This window comes from Strix aluco, chromosome W, assembly GCF_031877795.1.
Source record: "Strix aluco isolate bStrAlu1 chromosome W, bStrAlu1.hap1, whole genome shotgun sequence".
Classification (NCBI taxonomy): domain Eukaryota; kingdom Metazoa; phylum Chordata; class Aves; order Strigiformes; family Strigidae; genus Strix; species Strix aluco.
Genome location: NC_133970.1, coordinates 2,934,285 through 2,944,801, shown reverse-complemented (window position 1 = coordinate 2,944,801; position 10,517 = coordinate 2,934,285). Strand labels below are relative to the sequence as shown.

At 46.3% G+C, this 10,517-nt stretch overlaps 1 protein-coding gene across 1 annotated transcript; it reads left to right on the top strand.

The window, feature by feature from the left end:
• Nucleotides 1-1,905: 1,905 nt before the first annotated feature.
• LOC141917590 (tetraspanin-36-like) lies at nt 1,906-10,115 on the top strand. The gene is made up of 8 exons (XM_074810930.1): nt 1,906-1,969; nt 2,277-2,305; nt 3,593-3,784; nt 5,238-5,312; nt 6,286-6,381; nt 6,924-7,076; nt 8,425-8,508; nt 10,012-10,115. The coding sequence occupies exons 1-8, from the start codon at nt 1,906-1,908 to the stop codon at nt 10,096-10,098; spliced, it is 780 nt and encodes a 259-aa protein (XP_074667031.1). The 3' UTR covers nt 10,099-10,115.
• The last annotated feature ends 402 nt before the right edge of the window (nt 10,116-10,517 follow it).

Below are 10,517 nucleotides of genomic sequence, written 5' to 3'. Positions count from 1 at the left end.
GCCCTCGGCGGTGGATGACAACTGTGGTGGGACATCCCAACCTGGGTGCTGAGTTGTAACCAAAGGCTGATGGACTCAGGAAAAACATTCTCTTTAGTGGCTGCGCCCAGATGCGAGTGTGTGCAGGAGGTTTCGTGCTGCTGGTAGCCAGCTCTGCCTTTGGTTTGAGGTGACTACCTGGCAGTGCTTTCTCTAGCCTGGAATTTTTAAAGCCATAACTCAGCTCTGCGTTAGGTTTGTGGTGGTGGCGGCAGCAGAGAGACCAAGGATGAGATGATTTTTGGGGTACAAGCGTGATAGCTGGGAGCACCACCGTGTTGTGTCTGTATTCAGGGTGGAGGTTTATCACTTGGTACATGGTCACCTGCCTGAAATTTCCCCAAAAACCTGAGAAACCAGAATACTGTTACTTTCCAGCCATACCCATGTTTACCAAGGCTTTGAAATCCAGCAACAAATGCAGTCAGGGGTTACAGCCAGGATGGGATGACTGTGACCGTAACTGTGGCATTATTTATGTAGTTTTTGTCATGCAAATGTAGGGAGAAGTTTTTAAGTCAACCCAGAGCATCACACTTTTCCTGCTCTGGTCACTTGGTTGTTTTCCACCAAGGGAGCAGGGGCCAAACTGAACCCTTTTGGGAACTCTATGAGCTGGTTTCTGAGCTGGGGCTGGCCCAGCTGAGCAGAGCATTTCTGGGGTTAATAAAAGTCCCTGCATCCCGTCTTGAATCTGCGTTGTTTTCACTGGGTTTGGGGCCTTGATAGTCCTAGAAAATATTTGAAATAAAGGATATATTGGGCAAATCCCATCATGGCCTTTTCTCCACGATGATGGAGTTAGCCCAGGAGTGTTGTTGCCTTCTCCGTGTCTGCCCTTGCCCAGATGATGCTGCTCCAGAAGGAAGAAATAGGTGGACAGTTGCACGTGCATCCAGCTCTCCCGGTCAGAATTATGGGATGCGCTTTTTGAGTCATACACCTCACTTTTTTTATGCAATTGAAGGCAAGGCAGGATGGAGGTGCAGTGTCCCCAGCCCCACCTTTAGTGCTGCTGCCACTCCAGGGACTTTTTCTGTCCCACTTTCAGTACAAGAACATAGTGTTGGAGGAGGAAGAGGTGAGGTTGCTCACGGTGATGAAATGAGAAGGCAGTGGTGCCCTTTGAGCTGATGTGGGCTCATCCTTTCCCTGCATCCCTAAAAAGGGGTGGGAGGAAGAAAACCTAGTCGCTGTACGCCTGCAGACAGAGAATTGGGAAAGAGATTTTTTCCTCAATGAGAGGAGAAGTTAAAGGAAGTTTTAGGAACTGCTTTAATCATTAGCACCACCTGAAAACCCAATGCATGTGGAGAGGAAATAAAATCTCTTGAGAACTGCTGATGATATTCCTTTTCCTGACATCTCGCTGTGTATCTGAGCCCCAACACAGCAAGATCTTGCATGACATGTGCTAAATCACAGAATCATTCAGGTTGGAAAAGACCCTTGGGATCATCGAGTCCAACCCTCAGCCCTACTCTACAAAGTTCTCCCCTACACCACAACCCCCAACAGCTCATCCAAACGACCCTTAAACACACCCAGGGATGGGGACTCCACCACCTCCCTGGGCAAAGGATGTCTCTAAGGGTTAGTTTGATTCTGGTTTCATTACTTGGAGCATCTGATCCCGGTAATTTTGAGGTAGAGGCAGCGTCCAGGAATGCGTGGGATGAGAGCTGTCTGAAATGAAGGATGTGCCCTGCACTTGGAGGTAATTGAAGGGCAGGCACCAGACCTGGCTGGAGGGGAAGGAGCTGAACAACTTAAAGGAATTAGTAAGTCCTAGCTTCAGTACGAGGAGGGTTTGATTTAATTAAAACCTACAGCACCGAGGGAAGTAATGAACTGCTCGTAAGCTGCATGATGAAATTCAGCTGTGGCCTATTGAAAACAAACACGCTGGTTTCCCTCAAGTTTCCAGAACGTGAGTACGGACAGTGATGCAGGATTATAGAGGGTGGATGAACTGTTGTAATCCTTGAGAGAATTTTTTTTATGCCATGCATGAAGTATTATGCCAAGGCTGAGTCTTCTGATGTTGTTTTCAGGGCTCTACGCAGTTCTGCGGATGAAAGCCTTCGGTCTCTAGGGCTGCTAGTTGGGCAGCTGTCACTGCTCCATCAGCAAAATATCCTTTTGGAGGAAAGTCTTATTTTAGAGGAAATCTGTTTCCTCCAGGAAAAGGAGGGACTGTGTTTTGCTCAGTTTAAGAACATCTGTGCCTGTCTTAGTGCTTAATGCTCTTGTAAGAGTGGAAAGGGTGAGTTTTTTCTCAAAAAAAAAAAAAAAAACCCAACCCAAACCCAACAACCCACCTCTCTGGTGATCATCTTAAAAGTCGATTCTTCCAAACGCAGTGTTGGGTGGGATGTAGGTGATCTTGGGTGGGAAGTGTGAGCTTGACCTCCTGCAGAGAGACTGGTTGATGCACGTCAATAGGCTTCAGTGTTTCAGCTCGGCTGAAGTGGTGCTTCGTTTGTAGAGGAGAGTGAAGTGCTAGGGCTTGGACAACAGGCCCAAGCCAGAGCTGACCTATAGATTAATCCTGTATATTTTATAACTGATAACCACTGTGCTAGTAGGCATTGTGCTGGGTTATAACAAACCACCTATGCTGATGTAAAAAGTGCTGAAGTGTTGAAGTGTTGAAGCCTGAACAACAGGCCCCGAGCTGCAGCTGCTAACTTAGTATGTGATCATTAATGAAGTGTGTACGCTCGCTAGTGAAAGATGCAGCTTGGACAGAATATAATCAGCAGTGAGGATGAAATGCTGAGAGAATGTATCCAACCTCCCTTGTTCAGCCTTGTTCAAGGCTGAGAACCCAAGTGTTGGCCTTGTTAGACACTCCCTTGGTTCTCCCCCCGCCACGAGCCCTGGCCAGGCTTTGGGTGGAATCCAACAGGAGGATGAAACCAGAAATTTTCTGCTCAAATCAAAGGTGCCAGTTATTCTGATTTCCTGATTTTTGGTACATAAAGCTGGACCCGCTCACAGCGACTTTGGGTGCCTCACCTACGGGTGGACGCACCGCGTAGGATTTCCCACTTGCTGGGAAAGGCTCAACAAATCCTCGCTGGCTGCAGCCGGGGCTGCCCAGCGCCTGCGGGTCTGGATGTTGGTAACGTATGCAAGGGGTGATGGATCCTTCTTAATTGCTGTTCTCTCTCTCATGTAGTAATGAGTTGATGCATTACCCTGTATTTCCCTACTTGTTTAAGTGCATTATTCTGTCTTTTCTTACTGCATGTTTCCTGTATTACTCTGTTGTTATCACCAGTAAAATACACCTACTCTCGTCACTCTGCTGTCCAAGTTTAATTGCTATCCTTAATCAGCAAAACAGAGAGATTCACAGGAATTTAATTCTCTATTCTCTGTGTTAAAGGTTAAATGGGTAGCTAGGATCAGATGCAGCATTTTCTTCTTTTAGATCTTTGCATACTGTAGTCATTACTTCTAAAGTTGAAATTGCACTGTTACAAAAAGGTCCATGTCAACTTTCCTGGGTAGATGCTTCATAAATAACTGCTTTATTGCATTTCAGGCAGCAGCAGCAGGTCTCAGCTATGTCGGGGCCTATGTCATTAACACCTACAAGAGCTACGACAACTTTCTGCAGGACAAGTACGCTCTGTTGCCAGCCGTAATCATTATGTGCATTGCTGTGGTGATGTTCATCATTGGGTTGATCGGCTGCTGTGCCACCTGCCGGGAGTCTCGAGTTGGTCTAGGGCTGGTGAGTGTTGCACATTCTTGTATGTCCTCTTCTTCATCCTGTTGCGTGGTATGGGAGGTGCTAGGCAGGACCTTCTTGGGATGCACAGAACAGAAAGTCAAAGATTATTCTGAAATATATGGCTGAAGCACTGCTCCTTTGTAGGAGTTATCTACGCTGTGACGCACTGAGTGGTGGCGAGTGAGGTGCAGGCTAAATTATTAGTCGTGCTGCCTTGTACAGACAAATGTCCACAGTTTCGTGGCTCTGCCGCAGCTTGCTGGAAATGAGTGTGGAGAGTAGCAAGCTTTGAGAAGCATGGTGGTGGTGAGCGAGCAGAAGGAGATGTGATGTTGGGATACAGATCTTTTGCCCCTCACTATAAAAAGGCCATTGAATGACTCGAGCGTGTCCAGAGAAGGGCAACGGAGCTGGTGCAGGGTCTGGAGCACAGGTGTGATGGGGAGCGGCTGAGGGAACTGGGGGGGTTTAGTGTGGAGAAGAGGAGGCTGAGGGGAGACCTCATGGCCCTCTCCAACTCCCTGAAAGGAGGGTGCAGAGAGGGGGGATGAGTCTCTTGAGCCAAGGAATCAGCGCCAGGCCAAGAGGGAATGGCCTCAAGCTGCGCCAGGGCAGGGTCAGACTGGCTCTTAGGAAGGATTTCTTTGCAGAAGGGGTTGTTGGGCGTTGGAATGGGCTGCCCAGGGCAGGGGGGGAGTCCCCATCCCTGGAGGGGTTGAAGAGTCGGGTTGACCCAGCACTGAGGGATCTGGTGGAGTTGAGAACTGTCAGTGTGAGGTTCATGGTTGGACTGGATAAATCTTCAAGGTCTTTTCCAATCTAGATGATTCTGTGAATTTCCAACAGATATCTGTTTTTTCTGCTGACTTTAATGCTCTGAATCCTGAAAGTATGCCTCAACTTCTAGAATGAATTTTTAAAAAGCCAGAAAGGTTTGTGTTGAGTAACTTTGGGCCCCCAACTCATTCCTTGAAGGTGATGTGAGCTCACCAAGCAGTGCCCAGCGTACCTAACACAGCTGCTCATTTATCTGGGCAGTCTCCTGTTCAACAGCTGCCTTGTGAAGTGTTTCACCAAAATCACAGAATCATCTCGGTTGGAAAAGACCTTGAAGATCCTCCAGTCCAACCATGAACCTCACCCTGACCGTTAAAGGCTCTTTACACAGATTTACAGTGTTTCATAGGCTCTTCACATGGATCGTGTCGTGGTGGTGTTCAGGAGACTGCCTGCATTGGGCACAGATCCTGTGCAGCCACAGTTGTAGTCCCAGCCACAGTACACATTACACACAGTAATCTCCTATTCTAAATTATTTTGGGGAAATTATTTTGATTGAGAGGCAACAACAGGTAACAATAACTTACCACTATAAATAAACGTGATGGGTAATGTGCAGTTGAATTCAAATGCTGTGGAATTCTTCCTTACAGTCTCTCTTTTTTAATTTCAGTTCTTGGCCATTATCCTGGTTATCTTTATTGCAGAAGTATCCGCTTTTGTCCTGGGATTTGTTTACAGGGAAAAGGTAAGCAAAGAATTAGCATCTCTTGTACTAACCGAAAAGTTCCCTCACTCCAAAAAGGCCATTGAATGACTCGAGCGTGTCCAGAGAAGGGCAACGGAGCTGGTGCAGGGTCTGGAGCACAGGTGTGATGGGGAGCGGCTGAGGGAACTGGGGGGGTTTAGTGTGGAGAAGAGGAGGCTGAGGGGAGACCTCATGGCCCTCTACAACTCCCTGAAAGGAGGGTGCAGAGAGGGGGGATGAGTCTCTTGAGCCAAGGAACCAGCGCCAGGACAAGAGGGAATGGCCTCAAGCTGCGCCAGGGCAGGGTCAGACTGGCTCTTAGGAAGGATTTCTTTGCAGAAGGGGTTGTTGGGCGTTGGAATGGGCTGCCCAGGGCAGGGGGGGAGTCCCCATCCCTGGAGGGGTTGAAGAGTCGGGTTGACCCAGCGCTGAGGGATCTGGTGGAGTTGGGAACGGTCAGTGTGAGGTTCATGGTTGGACTGGAGGAGCTTCAAGGACTTTTCCAACCCAGACGATTCTGTGATTCTGTAAAGAATAGATCTTGCACTGTTAGAGCATTCCAACATATTCAGCTTTTTGCACTTCATCCCATATCCTGCAGTGTGCAGGGCAGGTGTGATTGGGGATGCCACCATCTGGTATGTGGGTCAGTCTTTTTTAGGAACATGGTGCATACATAAAGTACCTGGCAGAAATTGCACCAGTCTCTTGAGTTGGATTAAACAGCAGTTGATGGTCACAAAGGAAGGCTCTTCTGTTAGGGGAGGGAAGTTTCTATCCAGGAATGTGATTCTCGTGAAGTGCTACCTGCATTTTATCTAAAACATTGCTTGGGCTTTTTGTTGTTTGATTTTTGTTAGGTTTTTTTTTTTTTTCATTACTTTGTTGGGATACAGATCTTTTGCAGTTTCCACTAGATAAAATTCTGAGCTTTCTTGTTGAAACAATACTGATTTTTTTCCCCTCTGAATAGGTAAAAACTGACGTGCAAGGCACAATGCACTCAGTCTTTGAGAAATATGATGGGAAAAATCCAGAGTCTAGTGTTGTGGATTACTTGCAAGAACAGGTAAGAAAATATTTAAATTGCTCTGAGAATTATTTAGAAAGGAACAGTTGGGTCCTAACCAAAGAATTTGGGGGGGGGGAGAGGGTCAGTATGGTCGTACCCTGCAACTCAGGTCTGCAGCAGTGTTTAGCATCTGATTCTCCAAGGCAATGAGGGCGCAGAGTTGGCCTTTTCAGGCTTCTGGTGTGAAGTTCATGTAAATGAATGACCTTGTTGACACGAGTGGCCTTTAGGTCAGACCAAATGAGTATGTATGAGTAACTGCTGCTGAGGATCCTGTACCATAAAATAGAAAGATGACAGAAGACCCTATCCTGCAACCTGCCACTTGAATATCAGAGCTTTCACAAAGAATAAACCAATAAGGAGGAAATAATGAATGAAGGGAGGTTGATCTACTGCTGTTTTCCTGAAATACTGCTACTTGTAAAGCTGTACTGTGGGCAGCTCTTGCCCAGTCGGCCTAAGAGAGGTTTAACTCGACATTAGCGTTCACATTCATATATATTCATATATCCCTGTGACTGTCCTGTGTTTGGCAGCTTCATTGTTGTGGGGTAAAGAACTACAGTGACTGGACAACCACACAGTGGTTTAACTCCACCGGTAACAACAGCGTCCCTCTGAGCTGCTGCAGGCAAGATGTGAAGAACTGCACGGGGTGGCTGGATCAGCCACAGGAGCTCAATACGCAGGTGAGGTTAAAGAGCACAGTTTCACAGCTGTCCCATGACCATTCTCAGCCAGAAAGCACTTCAGGCAGGGTTTAAGGATAACTTTGTCCAATTCTTTTCAGCAATTTGTCCCCCAAGCCTTTTTCTCCCCATGGTTTTCCTCTAGCTAACTTCCTTCTCGTATCATTCTATAAAAGCTCCTAAATGACAGAATCACAGAATCATCGAGGTTGGAAAAGCCCTTGAAGATCCTCCAGTCCAGCCATTAACCTCACACTGACCGTTCTCAACTCCACCAGATCCCTCAGCGCTGGGTCAACCCGACTCTTCAACCCCTCCAGGGATGGGGACTCCCCCCCTGCCCTGGGCAGCCCATTCCAACGCCCAACAACCCCTTCTGCAAAGAAATCCTTCCTAAGAGCCAGTCTGACCCTGCCCTGGCGCAGCTTGAGGCCATTCCCTCTTGTCCTGGCGCTTGTTCCTTGGCTCAAGAGACTCATCTCCCCTCTCTGCACCCTCCTTTCAGGGAGTTGCAGAGGGCCATGAGGTCTCCCCTCAGCCTCCTCTTCTCCACACTAAACCCCCCCAGTTCCCTCAGCCGCTCCACATCACACCTGTGCTCCAGACCCTGCACCAGCTCCGTTGCCCTTCTCTGGACACGCTCGAGTCATTCAATGGCCTTTTTGGAGTGAGGGGCCCAAAACTGAACCCACTCATCGAGGGGCGGCCTCACCAGTGCCGAGTCCAGGGGTAAGATCCCTTCCCTGTCCCTGCTGGCCACGCTAGTGCTGATACAGGCCAGGATGCCATTGGCCTTCTTGGACACCTGGCCACCTGACGAAGGAGGGGCACCAATCTGGATGTTTGGTCTTTTCTGTCTGCTGGGAACTCCTCCATTTTGTGTTGCTACAGAAGCAACATGTGAAAGCCTGAACGTAGCTATGGGCTCATAGTTGTTCAAACTGGTCTGGAGAAGGGGAGGAGATTCTTTTAGGACTGACCATGCTGAACCTGGAGAACTGTATACATTGAGGCATGAGGCACAAGCCCATAAATTGACTTTTAAAGATACCATTGCTGGTCTTCCTGGCTTGGAGGTTTATGCACTTCTCTAAGTGACCTGAGCTAGAGGAGATTGAGAAGCAGCAAATGTCAGTGAATTGCAGTTTGTCAGTGCCTCTCCTCAAGAAGGAGGAGAATGACAAGCCATCAGGTCTGGAAGACAAGAACGGAAGCCTTCAGGTCTGCAGTTGTTGGTTAGACAGGCTTGACAAGGTCCTGCTTCCTTTGAAGGGTTGGGGAGAAAAAAGTTAAAGAGTCCAGCTGAATTAATGTCTTTTAACTTGTTTTCACCTCTCTTTCATGGCAGGGCTGTGCAGAGGAGCTGGAGTCTGGGCTGCAGAGCGTTATCAGCTACGCCATGCTTGTAATCCTGGGGTTTGCCATTGTAAAGGTGAATGTTTCTATCTCTTCCCTCATAGAAAATAATACTGTTTGCCCTTGGATCCTGGGGCTTTTTTTTCTACCATGTCCTATTAGCCTACAGCCTTTTTCTGGCTCTGAAGTAGACCCAGTCCTGTGTTCCTCACTTGTTTTCTTCCAGCTGTCTCCATTTTGTCTGCCTGCCGATAAGGGGAGGGATCCCAAAAGCGAGGAGGGGATTTGGGGTGGCAAGTCAATGGAGAATCCATCTTGGTCATTTGGTAGGAAGTACAAAAAGCTCGGTGTGCTAAAAGGCCTTTAGAATTCTTTATTAAAACAACCAGCTTTTCTATATTTAACTGGGGTTTTCAAAATCCCTTATCAAACTTTGGTTTTAGATATAATCTGATGAATAATTTAATGGTTGGACTTGATGATCTTCAAGGTCTTTTCCAACCTAGATGATTCTGTGATTCTGTGAATAGTCCTGTGCTTGGAGACCTGGAATCAAAATGGACTAGAAATATGACTAGGAATGAAACCAGTGGGGCTATTTATAGACTTCAAAGATTGAATTAAATTAAATGTGAAAACAGATCGTCTTGTTGGGTGAAAACTAGATTTGAAAACCCTGGTGGAAAACTCCTTGCAATTGGCGCATCCAAGAAATGCCTACGCAGCTTTGTGAAGATTTGACCCATAGATTTTACCCTGGTGGTCTGTCATTGTTCCCTGTACCTGTTCTCCAAGATTAGTAACCTTTGCCTTATTGACAAAGATTTGAACTATTTAATAACAGCAAAGTGTTTTTTCTTCGACTATCTGCTGTCTACAAAAGAGTGGCTGTAAGTTGAGCCAGTGCAGAACACTTACGGTTTAATACCCGACTCCTGGACTCAATGCAGAAGCAAAAGTCTGTCCAGATGTCATCTCAGGACTAGGGCTTGACTTAGTTAAACTTTCTTCATTTTGGGCCTAGCAGGGAGAGGATTGTTTACAGCATTTGATCTCATGAGCTTAAGTTGCTCCGCGACGTCGTTTCCACCATTTCCTTTCCCTCTATAAAAGTGATGAGTTCTACACTCCCATTACACGTCCCATTAATATTTGTGATGAATCCCCCCATCGGGATCTCTCTCCTGTGATCATCTCTAAAGATTGCCTTAGCGTATTCTGCACTATCTTTATTTGCATATTTTATAGCTTAAATATTTTACAAAACTCGTTTTAAGTCCAGAATAATCCCATGCTTTCACTGGACTTTTTCCCACAGCAAGATAACAAGGAATTAATGTGGATCTGTAAATTAATGGGAGAAATCAGGGAGGAAAAAGCTGAGCTACAACTATTATTGGAAGTTGAGATGCAAAAAAAAAAAAAAAAATCACTTCCTGTAGATGTATTTTCTAGGTGTTTTTTAATGTGAAATTAATTCTATGATGAGGGAGTCTAATTAACATATAGGTGTTGAGTCTGATGACTGAAACAAAATGCAGCAAAACTAAATCTCTTGTGCACTCTCTCTCTTTTTCAGTTCTTTGGCATGCTGAGCGTCTGCGTGCTTACTTGCAAGAGAGAAGACAGCGGATATCAGCCTCTTTACTCAGGGGTGTTTGCTTAATAAAAACGCAAAGATCACCTTTTTTTTAGCTTCCCAATGATAAAATAGACTTGTAAAGGTGAACGCTAAAGGACAATTCATGACCTTCCTGCTAAATATTTTATTTTATGTACGTGGAACAGAAAGAACATTGTGTATTCGCTTGGGAAAGTTTCTCACGGGTGACGTCAAATGGCAGTTTCAATATTCAGCGCCCTACAATCACGTGCCCTGATCTTGCACACCACAGCTTTCTGTCAGCTTATTGTAGATTTGGATTTGTGACTTTTGATAGCACCAGATGGTGTCATAGACTCGCAGAAAGAATCTTTCTACTGCAGTTCTTTCCTCTACCCTTAAAACATGCAGAAGAAACGTTATTTGTAATCACTAAACTGATCGAGACCACAGGAGGGGTTTCAGCTCTCTGCACAAATATC